General features: G+C 41.0%; 1 protein-coding gene across 4 annotated transcripts in view; it reads left to right on the top strand.

Moving 5' to 3' along the window:
- Positions 1-25,168, top strand: part of KIF13A (kinesin family member 13A) — a 477,346-nt gene that overhangs the window by 167,095 nt on the left and 285,083 nt on the right. For all 4 annotated transcript variants that reach the window (XM_063923222.1, XM_063923220.1, XM_063923221.1 and 1 more), the window contains exons 4-12: positions 1,793-1,853; positions 11,636-11,728; positions 11,838-12,018; positions 16,310-16,397; positions 18,452-18,586; positions 19,108-19,220; positions 19,850-19,961; positions 20,736-20,948; positions 24,080-24,190. In XM_063923222.1, coding sequence (XP_063779292.1) covers positions 1,793-1,853; positions 11,636-11,728; positions 11,838-12,018; positions 16,310-16,397; positions 18,452-18,586; positions 19,108-19,220; positions 19,850-19,961; positions 20,736-20,948; positions 24,080-24,190 — 1,107 coding nt within the window. The remainder of the gene's footprint in view (positions 1-1,792; positions 1,854-11,635; positions 11,729-11,837; positions 12,019-16,309; positions 16,398-18,451; positions 18,587-19,107; positions 19,221-19,849; positions 19,962-20,735; positions 20,949-24,079; positions 24,191-25,168) is intronic.

The following is a 25,168-nucleotide window of genomic DNA, read 5'->3' as shown; positions in this document are numbered from 1 at the left end:
TGCTCGCCAGAGGTAGCCTGACTGCCATTAGGTACCGAGATGAGATCCTCAGACCCCTTGTGAGACCATATGCTGGTGCGGTTGGCCCTGGGTTCCTCCTAATGCAAGACAATGCTGGACCTCATGTGGCTGGAGTGTGTCAGCAGTTCCTGCAAGACGAAGGCATTGATGCTATGGACTGGCCAGTCCGTTCCCCAGACCTGAATCCAATTGAGCACATCTGGGACATCGGGTGGTCTTCAGTATGCCAAATGTCGGGATCCCGGCGCACAGTATACCGGCGCCGGGATCCCGACACCCGGCATACGGACAGCTATTCTCCCTCGTGGGGGTCCACAACCCCCCTGGAGGGAGAATAAATATCGTGGCACGCATAGCGCGCCCTCAAGGGGCTCCTTTGTGCTCACCACACTGTTGGTATGCCGGCGGTCAGGCTCCCGGCGCAGGTATGCTGGTCGCCGGGAGCCCGGCCGCCGGCATACCATACTACACCCGGGACATCATGTCTCACTCCATCCACAAACGCCACGTTGCACCACAGACTGTCCAGGAGTTGGCGGATGCTTTAGTCCAGGTCTGGGAGGAGATCCCTCAGGAGACCATCCGCCACCTCATCAGGAGCATGCCCAGGCATTGAAGGGAGGTCATACAGGCACGAGGAGGCCACAGACACTACTGAGCCTCATTTTGACTTGTTTAAGGACATTACATCAAAGTTGGATCAGCCTGTAGTGTGTTTTTCCACTTTAATTTTGAGGGTGACTCCAAATCCAGACCTCCATGGGTTAATAAATTTGATTTCCATTGTTAATTTTTGCGTGATTTTGTTGTCAGCACATTCAACTATGTAAAGAACAAAGTATTTAATAAGAATATTTCATTCAGTCAGATCTAGGATGTGTTATTTTAGTGTTCCCTTTATTTTTTGAGCAGTATATATATATATATATATATATATATATATATACATACATACATACATACATACATACATACATACATATACTAACTGTCTATAAAAGTACCCGGAGTGAAAGCATTTATCTTTTTATGAGAGCCCATGTGACTGTTTAAAAGCTATATCATTACACTGGGACGCCAGTGAAAAATAAAAGGACCATTTAAACAGAAATGCCTGGGACCGTGTTATATGTTAAGAATCAGTTATGCTGCACTAATAAGCCACTTTATAAAAATATTATATGCCACAACAGCCCTGTAAGAAAGATATCTTCAAAAGCATTTTCATACCATATATATACCTGTGTGATTGCTTTTTTTTTATATATATATATTTTTGTGTGTGTTATTTTTATATATGTATGTTTAAATATACCAAATAAAATGAATATTTTTATATAACAAGTTCTGTGTTGTTTATATTGTGGAAAGATTAGAGCACCTGACTATAATTGTAAGTATTTAAGCACAGTGTAATATTTTCTACTAGTTCCACTAGTAGAATTTGGCTAACCTTTTTCCAGTAGCTGCTATAATATCCATAGATATTTATTAATTCAGAATTAAGACCAGCGCCAAGGTTTTTTGGCGAGTGATTCTTTCACCAGCCTTTATTATTAAACTGTTTGTACTTCATAGCCGTGCCCCGGAAGTAAATGCAAGTTGGGTATCAGAAATTCCGTATTCTTCTACTAGATAAAATCACCAATGTTTTACATATTTATCTGCAACCACCCATTAATACTGCTAATTGATAATTACCCCAAAATATTTTTTCTTTATAGAATATTCTTCAAAATAACATTTTCATTGTCACTTGTTTTTTTCACAGGTGTTTGCATTTGATTACTGTTTCTGGTCAATGGATGAGACAAACACTTCCAAATATGCAGGTAAGATGCAATGCATTCTCTGGTCAACATTCATATTGGCCCCTTTTCAATAAACTCTGGAGATAGACAGGTGTATGTATGGGGGAGATATATCAAACCTTCTATAGAGTACAGATAGAGACGTTGCCCATAGTAACTGGTTATCTTCTGGTTATTCTCTGTAGAAAAATTAACGTTCATTCTGCGGAATGGTTTCCCTTAGAGCATGCCTGGCCAACCTGTGGCTCTCCTGCGGTTGTGAAATTACAAGTCCCAGCACACCCTCTTACCGATCAGCTGGTGAAGCGTGCTGGGACTTGTAGTTTCACAACAGCTGTAGAGCCACAGGTTGGGCACACCTGCTATAGAGAGCAGCTATCTGCTCCTCCATGTGTCTGTCACACTCAGGGTGAACAGAGCATTGCACAAGGGGGGTCATTCAGAGTTGATCGCTCGCTAGCAGTTTTTAGCAGCCGAGCAACCGCTATTCCGCCTCCCACTGGGAGTGTATTTTCACTTTGCAGATGTGCGAATGAAAATATCGCAGAGCGGCTACAAAATAATTTTGTGCCGTTTCAGAGTAGCTTCAGACCTACTCAGCGCTTGCGATCACTTCAGACTGGTACATCGTTACATTATTCCTGGAGCACCTCCAACATAACGGATAGCCATCCATAGGGTTCTATTTTTGTTAGTTGGTTTTTCTCTAATTAAAAACGTATATTCCAGTCTGGTGCGGGATAAACCTTAGTTTTTTGATCACTTCAGACTGTTCAGTTCCTGTTTTGACGTCACGAACACACCCTGCGTTCGCCCAGCCACGCCTGCATTTTTCCTGGCACGCCTGCGTTTTTACGAACACTCCCTGAAAACGGTCAGTTGACACCCAGAAACGCCCTCTGCCTGTCAATCACTCTGCGGCCAGCAGTGCGACTGAAAAGCTTCGCTAGACCTTGTGTGAAACGACATAGTTCGTTGTAATAGTACGACGCATGTGCGCATGCGCAGAAGTGCCGTTTTTTTGCCTGTTCGCTGCGCAGTGAACGAAAGCAGCTAGTGACCAACTCAGAATGACCCCCAAGGTCTCTGTGTTTCTCACTATTAGGGCTACGTTTATACCGCACATCGCTATGTTAAAGCCATAATGAGTATTGAGTATGGTGATACTTCTGCAAAATTGTCTTGTGCAGGCACTGAGTAGGAACATGCCTGACAAGCGTAGGGAAATGGGGGCAGCAATGGATCCCTTGACCTTAAGTCTTTGGGGTCAATTTTATTCAGCGCAAGGAGGGCAAGTTGCTGTTCTTGCAGCCCGCTCTCCCCCTTGTACTTTTGTGTGCAGACCTGTGGGGCTGTGAACAAAGATCCGGAGGTGCTTTAAACATCACATATAGCCGCACTTGCAGCCATGAGTAAGTTGTGTCTAATTTAATTGACCCCTATGTATATATTGTAAATGTTGATACAAATTATTGACAAACATATATTTTGGATAACTGTCTTATAAACTGTCTGTGGGACTGACTAAATAGTGGTTGGTTATCAGTGCAGAAAGAAATACCCTAATTAACAGCTATTCTTTTAACTTGGTGGAAAACGTGGAGTGGAATAACTTTTCGAAGGGGAGACCTCGTGTGTGCCACCACAGTTTTGAGCATAAGGTGATCAAAATACAAAGACACTTATACACAGTTTGCTTTATGTCACTGTCCTGACCAGTGGTTTTTGACGTGAAGGGGAGTGAGCATGGAAAAATAGGTAATTTTCTTGTGCCTCTTATAAAAACAGTATTCGGATCATAGGTTGACAGTGACAAGGTCGACATGCATATGGTTGACAGGTTCAAATAGTCATCATTTTTGGGGGGAATTTTTTGGGGGAATTCTCAGGACTTCATACTTTACTATCCACGTGGACTATGATTGGGCATAGTAACCTAAGCCAAACCATGCGGAGCAAGGCACCTTGCTCGAATGCAAGGGGACACGGTGCACTAATTGGGGGCTCCACGTGCTGAAAGGGACATTTTAACACCAAAAAAAATAATCAAAAACTCATGTCAACTTTTTCATGTGTTGTCCATGTCAACCTGTCGGACCTTTTTTCCTTGTGCATGTAGACCATGTAATGTTAACCTGACTGTCGACCCATTGAACCATAACCCATAATCACCCTCCAGACTCCCCACATACACCCAAATCTGTATGTTTTCATTTGTGCCCCCCCCAATCCATATGTCCCAATATTGTGCTCCGCCATCTGTTTATCCTGTATTGTGCTCCCCACTCATCGTTTTTATATATCTGATCTTCTATTTCGTTCCCCTCTCAAAAAATGCCCTTTCCGTCCTCCCATATTTATGATCTTTGGTGAACACCCCTCCATTTCTATTTTTGTATTCTGACCACACCGCTCCATCTGTACGTCCTGTCCTGTGCTGATCCCCCACCTGCATTGTCCACTATCCCCCACCCCAGTCTCTGCTTTGTACAGTGCTCTCAACCACCTCCCTCCCCACACACACGTTAACTTACCTCATGCATACTTTCCTCAAGTCCTGTGTGCCTCATGGCCGAGGCTCCCCCAGTCCTCTTCAGTGCTGATGCTGGTCTATGACCACTCTGTCGCTATGTCATTACATCATATGCGAGGCGCTGCTGGGATCTGGGTGCTGCTGACACTGGCATAGGATTCAGTTGGGTAGTGGTCAGGCTACACCACTGGTTCTGACACCTTTGAAACCGTTAATAAATTAAAGCGTTGAGCATTTTGCACAGAGGCTGGAAATTCTACTGTAATTGAATGCATTTTTTTTTTTTGTTAATAAATAGCACTCCAAGACATATTTGGCATAATAAGAAAATATGGGCCCTCATTCCGAGTTGATCGGTCGCAAGGCGAATTTAGCAGAGTTACACACGCTAAGCCGCCGCCTACTGGGAGTGTATCTTAGCATCTTAAAATTGCGACCGATGTATTCGCAATATTGCGAGCACAAACTACTTAGCAGTTTTAGAGTAGCTCCAGACTTACTCTGCCTGTGCGATCAGTTCAGTGCTTGTCGTTCCTGGTTTGACGTCACAAACACACCCAGCGTTCGCCCAACCACTCCCCCGTTTCTCCGGCCACTCCTGCGTTTTTTCCGGAAACGGTAGCGTTTTCAGCCACACGCCCATAAAACGCCGTGTTTCCGCCCAGTAACACCCATTTCCTGTCAATCACATTACGTTCGCCGGAGCGATGAGAAAGCCGTGAGTAAAAATACTTTCTTCATAGCAAAGATACTTGGCGCAGTCGCAGTGCGAATATTGCGCATGCGCACTAAGCGGAATTTCACTGCGATGCGATGAAAAATACCGAGCGAACGACTCGGAATGAGGGCCATGATATACTGTTATTTCATGTTCACTGTTTTTCCCGAGCCATAAGGTTTTTTCGTATTCAATTGTCGAGCGGAAAATCTGTCACAGTAATTTCTGTGGGAATTTCCACTGCAATTTTCTTGCAGCTTCAGTTCAGGTTCAAAAGAATACAAATCCCTAATTTGAGCTAAAAATGTATGGGACACCATCAGAACACATTGGACCCCCCCTTTCCCTAATGAATTATTAGGCAATAAAAAGATTCCAATTAGCTTTACTAGACCAATAATGAAATTTATTTTCCTATGGTTTTTTTTGTTGTATTTATTAATTTGTAATTCAATGAAAAAAAAGTTTGGCTTATATATTTTTTTTATATTATCCAGTTTATATTGAATATTTAGTAGGGCATTAGGGGAGACCAAAAAGTATCTCCTTGGACATAAATGAGGTTCCACCTAGTTAAAAAAAAAAAAGAAGCTTAGAATTTATAATGCCTTAAAGATAAATAAAATAAATATCTTAATGTACACATTGGAATTACTTGTATAGCGTACTTTTCAGAATGAGATAATAAATTAATAAGCTTAAATTATCAATGATTCCTTTCAGTCAGATCACATAGGAAAGCTAGAGCATATGTTCTTGTGGACACGCATGTGGGTTAGAAACTCTATAACTGCTTTGTCAGCCATTTTAAAAATAAAGTTTTTCCTCAGTCGCCAGCTACAGTCAAGAAATTGTGACGACCAATCAACTTCATGATTGGTTTACTTCCCCACTGTTTCACTGCATGATACATCAAAGTTAAAGTTGCAAGGTTGCCTTCTAATCATTCAGGTTTCAATATTAAGGATAGGTTTTTGTTTGTTTTCAGTGCATTGTATGTATTTTCTGTTTAATGGTAAAAAGTGGTACAGTAAAAGACAGACAAACAAGATGAGGGCATTAATTGATCAGTAAGACAGTGATGTTAGATTAGGAACTGGCTGGTGTGCATTATACAGAAGAATCCCTGCAAAATGAACAAAAAAAGTGTTAAAAGCTTTTGTCCTGATTCAGCAATAAAAAGAGTTAATGGGGGAGATTCAATTGTTTGAAAAGTCAGTTGGGTGTCTGTTTTTTCCTATCTAATAGACAGGAAAAAACAAACACCCAACTGACTTTTCAAACATTTGAATTCCCCCCTATGTGTCCTAAGGGACCTTATGAACGCAAGAACATTAGCTCTGCCAGTTGAGGCGCACAGTAGCTCTTGTTTATTTAGATTCTTGTTCTATTACACTTGACCATCATAAGTGACTCTACTCTCCACCCACTTCCTGACTACAGCCAATACCCTACAGGCTGAGAATATTTAAAGTTGGTTCTATTGTTGTTGTGACCTTTTGCCTGCCTGACCTGAGCTTGTTTCTTGGATATTCTGACTGTCCTGAACTCTGATAGTGGCCTGTCCTGACTATGGTGTCTACTTATACCCCTTTCACACTGACAAATATTTCCTAGGTTATTGCACATGAATGAACGCGCATCAACCCGGGAATTTGCTCAGTGTGAAAGGGTCCTGAAAGAATATCCCGGGTCGAGCGTCCCGGCATTTCATCCCAGGTCTCGACCTGGGTTGAATCCGGAATCGACCCGAGATGCGGTGCAGTGTGAACGGGTAAGCCGGGTCAAGGCGACCCAGCACCCGTTCTCTGCATAGGAGGAGGTGGTGCTTGGAGATGATTATCTCCAAGTATCACGTCCGGTAGCGTCAGCGGTGACGTCACCAACCCGGCAATATGCCGGGTCGGGCCGTAAGTCTGAAGGGGTCTCTAGCCGGGTCGCACCTGGGAAGCACCCGTGTTCACATTCCCGGGTGCGACATGGCTATTGTCAGTCTGAAAGGGGTATTACTAAGCGTTGGATGGAGATAAGGTGGAAGGAGATAAAGTACCAACCAACCAGCTCCTAACTGTCATTTTTTAAACACAGCCTGTAACATGGCAGTTAGGAGCTGATTGGCTGGTACTTTATCTCCGTCCACTTTATCTCCATCCAAGACTTAGTAAATAGACCCCTTTGTCTCTGGATTTTGCCTTGTGACCAGTACTCCAACTCTAGTGACAATAAGGCAGGACTCCAGGACCTGTGGGGTGTCAGTAGTTTAGTCCAAACTTAATTGCAGAGGTCCCCCCGGCGAACACCTAACCCCCAATAGACTCCAAGCTTCGGCTCTAAATAGTGCCAAACTTAGCTGACCCTAAAAGAATCTCATCACCACTAATGAGGTTCATAGCTATAAGCATTGTTAATAAATGGAGGCTTTTTAAGTCAAAAGATTTTGGAATCTATTCATGAAGCAGTGAAAAGAATGTAGAAGTGAGCCAGTGGAGATGATGCCCATGGCAACCAATCAGCTGCTCCGTACAATTGTATAGTATGCAAATTATAAATGTTACTTCAATGCTGATTGGTTCTTCTCAGCTGGCTCACTTCTCCACAGTTTTCACTGCTTCATGGATAGACCCCTATATTTGTGACATGCATTTCTAAAATGCTGAGTCTTCTCCTGAGGAACAGCAACACTCATATATAATACCACAGATGGTACAATGGGTAGGCCAATAAAGTGCTGTTTGCTTCCTTTCTATACAAATAATAGGTGTACTCTTCCGTTGTTAAGATGTACTTTTAATTCAAAGCAGCCAGAAATCATATTAATCCATTAATATCGGAATGGTGTAATGCTCAGAACAGTGGCACATTATGATGGCAGCATGTCTCATTTTGCCATACACGCAGGAAAATGGCAGTGTTGCTTAATCGGAATTCTTGGTGATCTGCTCTGTCACATATCGTGACTACACATCGCTGAGTATCAAATCGCCCCATAAGATTGAAAATATTAAGAATAAAAACCTCAACCCAAACCCACAACAAAAGCAAATAAACAAAAACTAAGCAAACACAAAAGGCAGACGATATAGGTTATTTTCTGTTTGTTTCCCCATTTTTTGTCACTGTCCATTGTACTTAAAAGCCTCCATTTCTTAAGAGAAGCAGTGGTAAAATTTCAGTATCATTGTATAAAACACATATCACACTCATGACAAAAGTTTAGCGTTGTAGCCTGTTTAAAACAACTGTGTGTAAATATAGGGATGTTTTCTGCTGCGGAGTACACTGGGCTCCACAGGATTGGACGATGGGGTGTAGAGTAGGATCTTGATCCGAGGCACCAACAGGCTCAAAGCTTTGACCTTCTTCGCAAGATGCATGTGGACTGTGCAGAGTGGATTCAATTTGATAGGAAGGTTTATGAAAGTTATGTGGACGGTTCTGGAATTTGATATGCCTGACTAAAGAGGTGAGTTTTCAGGGAACGCTTGAAGGTTTGGAGACTAGAGGAGAGTCTAATTGTGCATGGTAGGGCATTCCACAGAGTGGGTGCAGCCCGATGAAAGTCCTGCAATCGTGAGTGGGAGCGAGTAATGAGTGTGGATGAGAGACGCAGGTCTTGTGATAAGCGAAGTGGTTGGGTTGGGAGATATTTTGAGATAAGCGAAGTGATGTACGTTGGTGTAGTTTGGTTAATGGCCTTGTGTGTGAGTAGAAGTATTTTATATTGAATACGGTAGAATACAGGTTACCAATGGACGGACTGACAGAGTGGATCTGCAGACGATGAACGTCTAGCGAGGAAGCTTAGCCTCGCCGCCCCAATGGATTGTAGTGGTGAGAGTCTCGTTTTGGGAAGACCAATTAGGAGACTATTGCAATAATCAATGCGGGAGATAATGAGAGGGGTGTGGATTATTAGATCGACAGTGTCTAGGTCGACCACTATAGGTCGACAGCCACTAGGTCGACAGGGTTTCTAGGTCGACATGTGCTAGGTCGACATGAGTTTTTTTGGGGAGTTTGGTGTCGTTTTCTGCATACAGTGACCGGGGAAGCCGAATTAGTGCACCGTGTTCGCTCGCCATGCTTCGGGCATGGTGCCTCGCAGATTACCGTCCCAATCGTAGTCCACGTGGATCGTTAAGTATGAAAAAGTAAAAAAAAGAAAAGAAAACTCTTTTGAAAAATGCATGTCGACCTTTTGGCTGTCGACCTAGCACACGTCGACCTAGAAACCCTGTCGACCTTCCAACCCTGTCGACCTAGTACTGTCGACCTATAGTTGTCGACCTAGACAGTGTCGATCTTCAGACCGGATCCCAATGAGAGCATGGATTAGAGTTTTAGCAGTGTCTTGTGTAAGGTATGGTCGTATTTTGGATATGTTTTTTAGATGCATGTAACATGATCTTGAGACAGATTGAATCTGATAATGGATGTAATGGCCGGCTAATTATTGATTGATTGATTGATTGATTGATTGATTGATTTACTAGTATACCAGACCCATCATATGCCCTATCGCCCGTCTGCTCTAGAACTCAGAGGAAGTTGATTCAGTCCTCGATGCATTGGTCTTAGCCACAGAGTGGTGAAGTTGACAATAGGTCCAATAGAACAGAGAGCTCTAATTGTGTTTTTAAAGTGGCAAATTTACTAGACTTTTCTCCAGTTATAAGCTGACCAACCCACAGAGGTCGGCCCTGCTCCAAAGTCTCAATGAGCCTTCAGCTTAGCCCGGGGGAGAACTGAGAATTAGTCCGGTGAGAAATCAGGGTGAATATATATGTAAGTTGTCTGACTTTCTGCCAGCACTTGAGTAGGGGGGATAGTGGGGTGTGAAAATAAAGATAAGTTTAGGGTCCAAGGCAGCATACTTCTTCTCAGTTGCGGAATGGGGGTCTTTTCATGAAGTAGTAAAAAGAGTGGAGAAGTGAGCCAGTGGAGAAGTTGCCCATGGCAACCAATCAGCTGCTTTGTATAATTTTATAGTATGCAAATTATAAATGTTGCTTCAATGCTGATTTGGTTGCCGTGGTCAACTTCTCCACTGGCTCACTTCTCCACTCTTTTCACTGCTTCATGAATATACCCCTGTGTCATTATCCTATTCAAATGTGTTGCAAAGTGGTATTGCAGAAAATCTGACAATTGTAGGCCTCCTGAGACTTATGCTGACAAATGACTGTTATGCCCAGTCTAGGACATCGTCCTCCCCATACAAAATAACTAATTACACTAAGATGCTCATGAAAAAAGCAGAAATGGAACCTAAATCTGGAGAGTTTGCATTAAAGACACGAATTTGAGGAGAGTGTTCATTTTAATGATCATTACTCTACCAAGACATTTGAGACATTTATTGGTGAATTATAGATGCAATTTTTTTTAGAGGCTTCTATTTAAGTAGTTACTGATGTATTGTGGACCTTACTCAGCTTCAGTTGCAGTTTTGCTATTTTTGCAAAACTGCAATTGGCTGCACTCACATGCTGGGGCCGTCCAGTACAGGGCAAGGCCACCCAGCATGAAAATACCTGCCAGCGATGCAATTGCAATTCAATTGCGATTGCATCGCTTGTTTGTGTATGCCCCCCTGCCTCTGCAGCCAAGCTGCAAAAGCAGACGCGGAGCCACAATTTTTAGGTCGCAGCGGCCGCATGTGACATCACGTGTCTGCCTCGAACGCGCCACCATTTCCAACTACATGCCCACCCTACGCCATGTCACAGCCCTGGACCGCTACATGAACGCCTCTGCCTGTCAATCAGGCAGAGGCATCTGCACAAATGAGATGCGATCGTATCTCACTGTGTGCGTGCAGTATGGCTGCTGCGCGTGTGCACTGGGCATGAAGAGTTCAGTATGTAATGGCATCCATATTGAATAAGGCCCTGTGTACTGCCTATTTTTATAGTGTGTATTTTTGCCAAATCCTGCTGAGAGCTCCTCCTCAAGGTAAAATGCCAAGTTTTAATGTCCTATTCTAACACAATAGAGTAGGAAAGAGTATTATTTGTATTTCATACAGAACTGGATATCTCTTTTGTAAAGAGTCAGAATTTTGAAATCTCTACAGACATGGATTGTATTATCTTCTGTACAGTAGAGCATCCAGCAAATACAATGATTGCGTAGTCAGTTCTATTAGAGATCTTTATGATTTGCACATATATCTAATTTTTGTATTGGCAAAGAATTGAATAATTGATGATCTGCTCACATAGATGAGATGGGAGTATAATCTGTTGTCATTCCTGGAAGTCAGACGCCTGGCAAAGAAGGGTATCTCTGTATACGCACTGCATACTCCGTACAGTGCAAGCTTGGCTGTATAATGTATGCCAGGCACTCGTGCAGCTCAGCTGTCGGAAGAGGAAAGGATGTAATGACACTCAGTGATTGACCACAGTTGGCAAAAGCAGCACATGAATAAGACACTGTTGTTTCTCATCACTTGTTTCTATGAGCCTTTGAAAGCCCTAATGCACAATATTAGTACTGCAGCATACAATAAATTGTGCCCTGTTGTAATTATTTTATATCATTTTGCAGGACAGGAAGTGGTGTTTAAGTGCCTTGGAGAAGGGATTCTGGATAATGCCTTTCAGGGATACAATGCATGCATTTTTGCTTATGGGCAAACAGGTATGTGACTAAATGTGCATTTATTGTATGTTCTGCATTTTCCATTTAACAAATGTTTATTTTTAGAGTGTTCCTTGTTAATTTTTGTTATCATTGTAATGTTCTGTAGGTTCAGGAAAATCTTTCTCTATGATGGGTTCAGCAGATCAGCCCGGCCTTATCCCACGGCTATGCTGTGCTTTATTTCTGAGGGCCACAGAGGAAGAAAACGACTCTCAGACCTTCAAAGTGGAAGTTTCTTATATGGAAATTTATAATGAGAAGGTCAGAGATCTCTTAGACCCTAAAGGGTAAGTGTTTTAGCATCTGCTACCTTTCCTTTACTTGTATTGCTTCAAAGGGGTTCCCCACCTAAAATAAAAAATATATACAGTTTGAGTATCCCATATCCAAATATCCGAAATACGGAATATTCCGAAATACGGACTTTTTTGAGTGAGAGTGAGATAGTGAAACTTTTGTTTTTTGATGGCTCAATGTACACAAATCTTGTTTAATACACAGTTATTAAAAATATTGTATTAAATGACCTTCAGGCTGTGTGTATAAGAAACATAAATGAATTGTGTGAATGTTCACACACTTTGTTTAATGCACAAAGTTATAAAAAATATTGGCTAAAATGACATTCAGGCTGTGTGTATAAGGTGTATATGAAACATAAATGCATTCTGTGCTTAGACTTGGGTCCCATCACCATGATATCTCATTATGATATGCAATTATTCCAAAATACGGAAAAATCCCATATCCAAATTACCTCTGGTCCCAAGCACTTTGGTTAGGGATACTCAACCTGTACTACTGTATAGGGGGGTATCCAATTACCCGCAGTCGTAAATAAAGAACAAAAAAATAATAATTTGTAGAGGTCCACTGTATTACATTTCATCATTATAGCTGACACTGAGATTGCAAGATTTACATGTAAAGAGAAAAGGCTTTAAACTTTGGTAGCTTAACTAGCGCCCTTGCATTCGATCGGTTGCACTATGCCACTCGTTGAATGCAGCTTGAGTTACACTGTATATAGGGTTAAGGTGGCCCTAATTAAGAGCCTAATTCAGATCTGATCGCAGCAGCAAATTTGTTAGCAGTTGGGCAAAACCATGTGCTCTGCAGGGGAGGCAGATATAACATGTGCAGAGAGAGTTAGATTTGGGTGTGGTGTGTTCAAACTGAAATCTAAATTGCAGTGTACAAATAAAGCAGCCAGTATTTAACCTGCACAGAAACAATATAACCCACCCAAATCTAACTCTCTCTGCACATGTTATAGCTGCTCCACCTGCAGTGCATATGGTTTTGCCCATTTGCTATCAAATTTGCTGCTGCGATCAGATCTGAATTAGGTCCTAAGGGGCGGTTCTTTCGTCCAGGCGAAAAACAACACTTTTCGGCTGTTTGTAGGTCGAATTTACATTCAACCTATTCAATGCCCGTGCAGTTTTTCGACTGGTGGAAAAAAATGGCACGGGCTAAAATCACGTGGATTGATGAATTCTCCGCTATTCCACGTGTTTTGGCAAATTCGCGGGTGTTTTCGGACGTTTTTGGGTCCATTTTCGCCCATGCTGATTCGTCCACAAAAAACCCCCAGAAACAGCATGGGCGAAAAGTGACTAAAAAATGGGTGAAAATGATCGCAATTGAATACACCGATGTCTAAATGAATACGCCCCTAAGTTGGAACAATAGACTTGTGTTTTTGTTTGGTTTTCAAACTTTGATTTTACGAACCACAAACTTTTGTAAATGTAAATGCGTTTCATTCATTCTGTCCGTTGTGTTTGCATATAATTACTGACTGAAACAGAAATGTAACAATGTAATAGGAAGTAACACAACAACAACAAAGTATTTTTTAGAGCAACTCCGTATTTCCTTTGTGGTTTCACAGTATTTTATGAACTGTATACAGGCCTGGTAATCATTATAACAAATTATTGTTGGTTTTTTTTGTTTAGTTTAGTTTTTTTATTTGTTTTTTTATTGCTGTGTTCCATTAGTGATCAGTCAAAATGGTTGCTAGGAATCAGGCATTCTTTGTTCAATCTAGATGATGGCTAATGGCAGAGAGGAGCATTTTATGGCTTGGTCTGCTCCATGAGAATTCTGGATGTGGTTACAATTTTGTACATAAAGTACAGATTAATAGGCCCTACACACTGGGCGATTTAACTAAACAATATGAACGTTCTTGTTCATTAATGAACAAGAACTCGTTCATATCTTTCAGTGTGGAGGCAGCAACGATGAACGATGCGCGGCCCCGCGCTCGTTCATCGTTGGTGCCCCGTCGCTTGTGCATGCAGGCCAATATGGACGATCTCATCCATATTTGCATGCACTGCTATGGAGCCGGGGGATGGGGGGAGTGAAGAAGCGTCATTTCCCCTGTCACTGCCACCCCACCGCCGGGTCGCCCGTCAGGCAGCTCGGCGGCGGATCGCATAGTGTGTAGGGCCCATAAGCTGCAGCATAATAAAGCAACAACTATGCACATTAATAGAAATCTTAACCTCGATTCGGCTTTCTGTGCTGGGATATGCTAAATGACTTGGTATTTTCTACATCACTTTATAAAAATTATATAATACTTTTTTATTGTTGTACAAAGCATGGAGGGTTAGGCTATTACTGATATTTGACGTTAGCTGAAATTCTTTCCTTTCATCAGTAAACTTAACTAACCCTGAGTGATTTAAAAGCTTTTATAATTCTTTCCTATCTGACTCGTGGAAACTTCAGCGGTGCCTCCTGTTATATACAGCTCCAGCTACATGACTATAATTAGCAGCCATACACTTATTTGCCAAAAGCACTCAGGCATTTTCTTACATATGTAAACATATTAACTTATGTTAAAGACATGTAAATGATTAATAGAAGATTCAAGTTATGTTGGTTGTGTTATTTTGTGTTCTATACAACAATGTAAATAGATACTAATTGTTATGGCTACAGGTTTGTTACTTTATGAATGGAGAATATTATTGAAGTACCAAGAAGGGCAGTGCCACCAATTTGTTTTTATTGTGTTTTATGTTTGTCTATTTTTAAGCTATGTGTGAGTTTCTAATGCACTATTGGGCTCATGTACTACAGTATGTGCCTGATGCACACTTTGGCTTGTATATAATAGGCTCCGATTTGCTGGTCCCAGCGTAATGTAGCTGATAGATCTAGGGCAGCAATTATTTTTAATGCAGAACCAAATTTTTTTGTCTTAAATCTAATGGCAGTAACGTCAGAATCATATTGTTCCCCAAAATGCAGACACAGTGTGTGATCACTAAAAGCTACAATTGCGTGTACGTTACCAGCTACATTAATAACAAGATACATACAGGTCGGCCTTAATAGCATATGCAAGGCTTATGTTACATACACTTGAACTCATGTTTATAGCCATTTGTTTCTTGCTTGCAAAATATGCATTTGGTATTAGGCATGAAAATGCCAAATACTTCTGAAGTACATAAACAAAACAGAAAAACAGAATATAGGGCCTAAGCAATGAAGAAATTGTCCAACCGCAAGCAGTTTGTTAATGCTGACAACTGTCATCATCTGCCTTATCTGTTATTTGCACCTATACTTGACCACCTGCAAGATTGTTTTCTCAGGTTTGTGTCCTGGTTTGCACGTGTTTGCAGTTGTGCGGACACACTCTTCCCGTACTCTGCTGAAATCAGAACTCCTCTTCCAGACACATACCTGTCTTTCCAGGCACAAGCAGGTGCAATTGACAGACTGACACCAATCTACCCATTTTTCTGGGCATATTCAGTGTATTCTCACAGCAAAAAAAATAAAAAGATATATTTATATACATGGTCAAGTTACATTATTATGACCACCAGTGAATAGCCAGAGTAACAGCCGTGTGCAGCACGGACAGCAGCTCAAGACTCAATAAGGTGCTGGTACTGTAGGTTGGCACAGGTTCATTTTGATGGTGAGCTGCTCTTCTGTAGTGTGTTTGCCGGCCCTCACACACCTTCGTAGCCAACATTCACCTCTCACAGAGGCACGTGGTGCTTCGCAGTTTCCACGTCTGTTATTCGCAGTTGTGCCATTTGTCCAGGCACGATACACCTTCACCACAGCAGCATGCGAACAGTTCACAAACTATGCTGTTTCAGAAATACAGCCACCCTTGGCCGAAAGTCAGTAATACATTCTTTTTGCAACTCTGATAAATCGCCCCTTTTACCTATGACAGCAACGAGTGATATGTGTACAGATGGCCTGTCGCACGCCTTATATACCCACCAAGCCAGCACACGACAGGTGACGTACTTCATGTGCTACGTGCTGCCGCAGTCAAATGTAGGAGGTGCTTATAATAATGTGACTCCACCGTGTATGTATATGTGTGTGTGTTTATATATATATATATATATATATATATATATATATAAAATGTGTGTGTATATAGTTTAATGCTCGAAGCTGCCCCATCTGTGTTATGTGCTGTGGGAACCACAGTGCATAAACCTGCCTCATCACCACACCACCACCACTCATGGCTGCCATACATATAAACTTATGTGTGTTTTTTTCTTTACTTTCTAGAAGTCGACAATCCCTTAAAGTTCGGGAGCACAATGTGTTGGGACCATATGTGGATGGTTTATCTCAGTTAGCAGTAACTAAATTTGAGGTAACTTTGTATTCATGTACTTGTGAAAAACGGGCCATATTGGATTTCCACCTAAACTGACATTTTTATCAGACACTGCTCAATTACAGAATTTACACAGATTGTATACTGCAGAATCAGCTATTAACATTGCTATTGACTTTTAGCGTGCATAATCCATCACACAAATAAAACATAATACATTGCCAATGAATAAATGTTTATTTTTAAACGTTCCTAGCCTTACTGTGAAAGGGTCTGTAAGCCCAAGTGAAACTGAATAAGACAATTGCAACTCACAATATCACATAGAAATATCACATAGAAATTATGCAAAGCGCAATACCACCAACACTGCCTTTGTATCATACAGTCGTTTCAGAGGTGGTTTCGCAATCTATATCTTTCTGCTACATCCACATAGTCACAATTTGTATAATTTGTAGCACATTACTGTCTTTGTATTTGAGTTTTGGATGTTCCATGTCTAGATTTAAAGATCTCACTATCATAAAAAATAAAGTTGTTTGAAAAAATAACTACAGTAATAACATTGAATATGTCCCAAATCCCAAACCTCCTTTCACATGCACAGATTCCTATTTGTGTAACGTGTGTAAAAACAGTTACTTTATATTTATGTGATATATTTACCATTTCTAACAGGTCTTATAAAGCCATTTCACCCTAATGTAAAATAAAAATATATATATATAAATAAAAAATTAGTGTGAAAATTAAAATGGCAATACTGTAGTATTCAAAACAAACAGGGAATTCTTTGCATTGAATTGTATTGCCATCTTAAGTTTCCTGCTTCAACCCAACAGGAAGCAATGGCTTTTTCATTCCGCCACTTAGTAAATAGTAAATACCCCCTAGAGTGCTTCCATACTTAGCCAATTAAATGTAAACTGGCAAACAAAGCTTTGCAGCAAAAATCCTCCATAACAGGATTACTCCTAAACTCATTAATTATACACCTAGACAAAAATACAGCAACATACTACTCTCCTTGTCTGTTGCTTGACAGAGGTTTAGAACATGTTTGTCTTTTATAAGGGCAGTTATTGTTTTCTCACATGAATAATTATGTTCTCAAACAGGAAGATTACCCAAATTATATAGTCTTTTTTTATGCAGTCAGCAAATTGAACAGTCTGAAGGCAAATTACATTTTTTATATATCTTTTTATTGAACAGCAAAATGTATCCGACAATACAGGCGTGGACATTGCAGAAAAATAATATAATCATAAGGCCCAAACAGAACGCTCATACAATTCCATAGTGATGAATCCAAAAATTGCTGTTTTTGTTAGTTTTTTTTAGAAGAAAATAAAACAAAATTAAATACATTTTTCTAAGGTAAATTACATTTAATATTATGGTCATCATAATAGTGCACTGCCACTAGCTTTCACTTGGTGATGAATATATTGTTCTATACACTCATTTAGTCTTGTTTGGCATACAGGTATCTGGTCTACTGTATAACAAAAGTTACGTGTTGTTGGCTGGGTCATAAAACCAATAGTGATATCAGCTGCAGAAACAGCAAACTTAAAATTGTCAAAATTTAGAGGGGTATCCAATTACCCACAATAGAGCATCCCCCCCCTATGTTTCACTGACATTTTTTTACAGGCTATCCAATTAGGAATGCCCATACACATTTTTTTTAAATTCTCCCGAAAACACACAAGTTTAGTTAAACTTCTGTGTTTTCGCCAGCCGCAACAACGGGGCTGTTTTCGGGGTTTTGGTTTTTACCTGTCTGAGACATGGCTTATCAGGGCTAATTGTATATCCCCTGCAGAAGCAATTACCACGGGTAATTGGATACAGCCATTAAACCTGTCGTCCTTAAAGCTATGTTAATTATAAATCTCAATTATTCACAATTTTGAAGAACAAAATATTACCAAATAGCATAGGTAAGATGGAATAGTCCCACTCTTTTTAAAAATGCTATTTTGATTGGCAGGATAGAGAATAGAATTGTAAACCACAGTTTAACCATGCCGTATATACAGTCTTTACCTCATTAAGCCATTGCTTTATTTTTGTTTTAGGATATTGAGTCTCTAATGTCTGAAGGAAATAAATCTCGTACTGTTGCAGCAACTAACATGAATGAAGAGAGTAGCCGCTCTCATGCTGTATTTAGCATCATTGTCACTCAGACTTTGTATGACCATCAGTCTGGTGTAAGTATATATATTTCATTTGTGTTAAAAAATAATAATGATAATAATCTGTAAGTGTATTAAATGCTTTTTTTTTTTTTAAGTTTACAACATTCAATCTCTTTTTTTGTTTTTGTTTAATTAAGTCAATTTAAAATAACCACAGAATATTATTTCTTTAAAGAGTTTACAACTAGTTTATTTGCAAATGTTGTCATTTATATTCCGCAATCTCCTACATCTTATTTAAAATCTGAATGTAGAGTTTCCACTATTGAAAATACATGATCTCGAATTGTATGCTTAAAATATATACTTTACATTGCACTGTAAGATCGCCAAATCATTTGAAATCACGTTATAAAACCAGAATTGTTTTTTTTAACAAGGTAAAATCTTATATAATGTTAAAAAATTGCAATATCAGTTTAAATAATTATGCTGGACACACATAGTTATGTCTTCCTTGCAGTTCTCCACTAATATTGGTATATCTTTTATTTACCATGGGATTTATATAGACTTTTGATGTTTTTGTTTAGAACTCAGGAGAACGTGTCAGTAAGGTCAGCTTGGTGGACTTGGCCGGTAGTGAGAGAGTGTCCAAAACAGGCGCTGCTGGTGAACGTCTCAAGGAAGGGAGCAACATCAACAAGTAGTAACCTCTTCTATGGCTTTCACTTGTATTTGTTTTTATTTATAATTAATACAATCCAGAGAGCTACCAAAAGCAAAAACAAAGAAATAAAACTCATACCGCCGGATATAATGGAATCCGAGATTGCCAAAGGTGCGTGATAGCGGCCGAACTCGGACATTTTTTTAAAGGGGCCGGCATACTGCACCCCCTGCGATCTCGGACTCCGTTACATCCAGCCGATAATATTAAAACTAGCCTGAAAGCAACACATTTTCTGTTGAAAATGCGATGTTGCATGAAAATGGAACTGTATGAATGCACAATACCGTAACTTGGCTCTTTTCCCATTTTTCTCATTATCCAATTGATTGATTTAACCTGAGTTAAATTAAATAATTGATGTTGAAAGGGTTTTAGTTTTAACAGCAAATGTATAATTCAATCAAGGTTACTAGTTTGAAGTACATTATAATAACATTGATAACAGAGTGATGATGTCCATGTAAGAAGAAAAATACCACAATAAAGTTCGTTTTCCTCTTTCTTCCTTTTTCTTTCTTTCTTTCTTTCTTTCTTTCTTTCTTTCTTTCTTTCTTTCTTGGCATTGCTTCTGTATCTAAACTCTTTCACATCTGTCCACTCAGATCGCTAACAACTTTGGGTTTGGTTATATCTTCTTTGGCGGATCAAGCTGCTGGGAAAGGGAAGAACAAGTTTGTGCCTTACAGAGATTCTGTGCTTACATGGCTTCTTAAGGTAATAATCATCCAACACATATCCATATATATTATTTATTAGTAATATCCTTTATTTATATGACGCCACATGGGATCCACAGCACCCAATTACAGAGTAAACAAATAAGCAAAACCTGAAGACAGTGACTTACAATTCAATACAATATAGGACAAGTACAGGGTATATAAACACAGCCGCGTCAGTAAACAGCACTGAAATAAGTATCAGGGTGGCAGAAAACCGAAGGATTTGGTGCCATCAAAGGGAGTATTGAAAAGAAGAGGGAAGAGGGCCCTGCTCGTGGAAGTTTACATTCTAAAGGGGAGGGCCAACTATATCAATTGAACCCTAGTGCACATGTTACATTTGACAGACAATTGCCATGCATAGACATGGTTAGTGTCTGAAGAAGCACAGATATAAGCCTCATGCACTACTTATATATGGCTGATCTTGGGTACTAACCAGGGCATTATGTATGCCCCAGAAATTCCTAACCCAAGAAGAATAACCAGCTTCATGTTTTGCCTTCGTACAGTAAAAATAAATGTAACCTACAGTGTGTAACAAACATTATGGAAGCTATAAACTGAAGCAGGCACATACATCCTTTTGCAGTGTCCTCATATTGTTCCTGCAGTGAGAAAGTCAGTCAGTGTGCACATTTTATTTATTTTAGATGTGTACCACTACCACCAGTATCTGTTCCAATTTTGAGAGTTCCAGCTTTTGCTCTAAAGACTCAATGTATCATTTTCTTCTTCTTTTTTTTTTTTTTAATGTGGTAAAAAGGACAATTTAGGAGGCAACAGTAAAACAGCCATGATAGCCACAATCAGCCCAGCAGCAGACAACTATGAAGAGACTCTTTCTACACTAAGGTATGCTGACCGAGCCAAAAGGATAGTCAACCATGCTGTGGTAAATGAGGATCCCAATGCTCGAGTTATTAGAGAATTGCGAGAGGAGGTGGAAAAACTGAAAGAACAGCTTTCACAAGCAGAGGTGAGTAGTCACAAAACAAAGTACAGACACTGTTGTAATCTTGTGTCTCCAGCATCCTTCCTGTAAGAAATAATTATCACATTCACATACTTCCCAACACTGACACATGCAGGATTGGGACAAAACAAGACTCATCCCCAATCCTCACGTGGTACTCAGCTCCTACACAAAACACAAACCCGGACCATTGTCTCATAAGCTCCACCCTTCTCAAGGTCCCACTATAAGAGTAGTTGGAGGTATGCATTCAGCATGAGCAATGAATGTGGCTGCACTGTTACTGACACTATTATAGAAATACAGTGACAGTTGTCATTTTCTATTAAGGTGTCATAGGTAATAGGAAAAGGAAAAATGACCAAGAGAATTCAGAGGACATATATGTAGATTGGAATTGACAGCAGCTGTGGATATACCTTTTGTACTGTCAAAGACATTTTATTTTTTGTGGTCACTGTAGAAATATAACCAGATTTGTTACTAATGTGTTTGCTGAAAAATGTTATGGCTTATTTATACAACACCCAGCAACATTAAAATATAATTGAGACTCAACCTCCTGAATTAACCTTTTGTTAGGTTTAAGCTGTATTTCTAAGTGGGACTTAAGGGGGGTACTCACGGAGTCTGACTAGATTGCTTAGATTTTAAGCATGATCGCTCCGTGTGTACCCCCCACAGCGATAGTGATGCGCGGCCCCACACGTCGCTATCGCTGGTGCTAGATTGGCCTGCATGCAGGCTCAGTCTAGCAGGTCGCTCATTTCACCCGCTGGGTGAAATGAGCGTCCCTTCCCCCGCACGCTCAGCACACATCGCGCTGTGCTGAGTGGGGGGAGAGATGTGTGCTGAGTGGTTCGCTCAGCACACATCTCTCCCCACATCTGCCCTTGAATACGGCCCTTTAGGGTTCTATTTACTAAGCCTTGGATTGAGATAAAGTCAACGGAGATAAAGTACCAGCCAATCGGTCCCTGACTGTCATTTTTCAAACACAGCCTGTGACATGGTAGTTAGGAGCCGATTAGCTGGTACTTTATCTCCGTCAACTTCATCTCCATCCAAGGCTTAGTAAATAGACCCCTAAGTCATGTGTCAGCATGGTAGAGAGCTGGAGAGTCCCTTTCCCTCCACTCACTGGCAGGTTCCCGGACACCACTGTATTTCCTCTCCCCCAGCTAACAGTGCCCCCCCACCCACCCCCACCCACCCACCCCACACACACACACACCTCTAGGCTGTCCAGTGACTCCGGGCAGAACACCCACTTGGTGCACACCTCTATATATATTGACATTATGAATCTGCGACTGGACCTTAATGCTCATTATAAGCGCCTGGAGTCCTGTTGGAGAAAGAGTGCTATATAAATAATATTATTATTTCTTATTATGAATCAATATATTGGGCTGTACTGGTACACCAGGCTGAACTGATGTATTGGTTTATGAAAAATAGACAGCAGGGAGGAGAAAAAAAAAGAGTGTGAGAGAGACATGGTGCCAGGAGCTAGAGATAAGAGATATGGGGCAAGAGGTGGAGAGAAAGGTGGTGGAACACGGATAATGGTAAATAGAGAAGGGGGGAGGGGGGTAGAGCCCCGTAGAGCCCCATAAGGGATAGGACAGGAGGGGAGAAACACAGAGAGACACGGGAAAAGGACCCAAACATGGAAGCAGGGTGTACAAAAAAAGGCAACCCAAGAAAATAATATACATGTTTGCCTGTGCTTATATCCTTATTTATGGTAACACGAGGATGGAGGGGGAGGAGAGAGTTATGGTGGGTACACACTGATAGATATATCTGCAAATCAAGTGGTCTGCAGATATATATATGGACAGATCGGGCAGTGTGTTGAGCATACACACTGCCCGATCCGTCGGGTACTGACGTCATGAACTGGGCGGGCGTGTACACACGCCTGCCCAGTTCAGCTGTCAATCACCGCCGGCTGCCGCAGCATGTGTACGGGCGGCCGGCTGGTCGCCCGTACACACACAGCAATGCGCAATATATTGGCCGTCAGCTGTGCTGCAGGGCCGACGCGATATGTCTGTGAGCGATGGAGTTCACAGACATATCTCCCGTACACACTGGCCGACGGACCCGCGATATAGAACGACCGATATATCGGCCAGTGTGTATGGGCCTTATGAGAGACAGTGAGAAAGAGAGATGAGTGGAACAAAGAGAATGGGGAGTGGGAATGGTGTCGGGAGGAAGCAGAGAGAGAATGGGGTGTCGGGGAAGAAAGAGAGAATGGGGGGGGGTTAGAGTAAGGGGGAAAAAACAACTTTGGAACAGGTAAAGACAGCGAGAGAAAGATGGGGACTCCGGCACCCAGCAACTGACAGATATAAAATATGATATATTGTGTAAGTCATGACTTAGACCACATTTTGAATATGGGGTACATATTTGGACACCTCAGTGTAAGTAGTTCATACGAGAACTCGAGTGAATTCAGGGTGGCCAACCTTATTAATAACAGGAACTGAATTGTTAAATCATAAAAGGAGGTTATAAAACTTGGACATTTAGGAAAGAAGCTATCTAAGAGGTGACTTAGTTAAAATATTTAAATACATCTAAAGTCAATGCAAAGTTTTATCTAAAAAAGTTTTTTTCCGTGGACTATAATGGAACAACAGAATGAAAGAAAGATGGCTCCACCCCAGTGATAGGAAAGGGTTGAGCTGCGGAAATCCAGAACACAAGGAGACCATGATAAATTCTCAAACATAGTTTAAAAATGGATTGGAAGCCTTTTCCTACAAGACATGGTATCTGTCGCTATTATTAGTAGAGGGCATTACAGGGGTGAGTGATCCATGGAATTTGTCCAATTGCCGTTTTATGGGTCAGGAAGCAATTTTCTTGGCAACTGTCTTACGGGGAGGAGGCGGGGGTTTCTCTAGATCAGCACAACCTTATTAAATATGTAACAATGTATATGCGTATATGAAGAATATGAAAAGGTTAGGTGCTTTTTACTACTGGCTGTACAAACCAGTTTTCTTTCCGTTTATTTGCCATTTTAAAAATGCAGCAGAGTTAAATGCTAGATAGCAGATGGTGGGATTAGTTTCTCCTGATTAAATATGTATGTGTCTGCTTTTTCTGTGCAGTCTATGAAGGCACCCGAATTGAAAGAAAAATTAGAAGAATCTGAAAAATTAATCCGAGAGCTAACTATCACTTGGGAAGAAAAACTAAGGAAAACAGAAGCCATTGCTCTGGTACTATGCTGCAGTCTTTTCTACATGATTGACTACTGCAAAGCAACCAAAATAGTGTACAGGCTTATATATTCTTTGTAACTGCTTGTGTGTGTATTTCATACTGTATGCGTATATTGTGTAAATGTCAAAAATGTGTTGAGTACCTTCCTGGGATTCTTGTGTACAATAATTGTATGTGTCATATGTGGGATACGAGTGGTATACCATGCCCATTCGTTAGTCTGGGTTGCATAATGAATACAAATGGACGATATATGTGTGTGTGTGTGTGTGTGTGTGTGTGTGTGTGTGTGTGTGTGTGTGTGTGAATATATTAAAAGCCAGTATATTTCACTTCCACTTGTAGAACAGACAGATGTCAAATCTGACACAGCCCACATAACCCAAGGAGCCCTACTGCTGGATTTTGAAAGGCAGCTTCCAGTATTGGAAAACATGGTTAAAGCATCACTAAGTATTAGGCATATTACATACACTGTACAGCAGAGTTATTCACCTAAGATTTTGAGTGGATCACACTGGAAAGTTCGGGAGGTTTGAGACCTGAATACTTCAGTTTTAATCAAAGAACACAAGTAAAGTTTAAGTCTCCTTAAATGCATCCTCCTCAGGACACTAGATTGTCACACATGTACCCAGAGGCGTCACCGGGTGCGCACTCTATACTATTACCCCCCCTGCTCAGGCCGCGTGTGCCCGAAAAGGGTGTGTGACCTTAGGCATCGTTTAAAAGGGGCGTGGCTTCGCAGGTCTTTTCTCCTTCGCTCCGGGGGCATGTCCAGCTTCCCTGATGACGTTGGCCGCCCCCTGACTGTGTGTGTGTGCTGACTCTTATCTATGACAGGAGCCAAATGCTGCAGGAGATTATCTCACTGCAGCATTCGGCTCCTGTCACTGCAGAAGAGCTGGCACTTTGGTGTTACCACTTCCGAGGGGGACACCCAGGTGCGGCTTCTAACGCCACTTCATGTACCC

Source organism: Pseudophryne corroboree, chromosome 5 (assembly GCF_028390025.1).
Source record: "Pseudophryne corroboree isolate aPseCor3 chromosome 5, aPseCor3.hap2, whole genome shotgun sequence".
Lineage (NCBI taxonomy): Eukaryota > Metazoa > Chordata > Amphibia > Anura > Myobatrachidae > Pseudophryne > Pseudophryne corroboree.
This window is presented reverse-complemented; position numbering and strand designations above follow the sequence as displayed.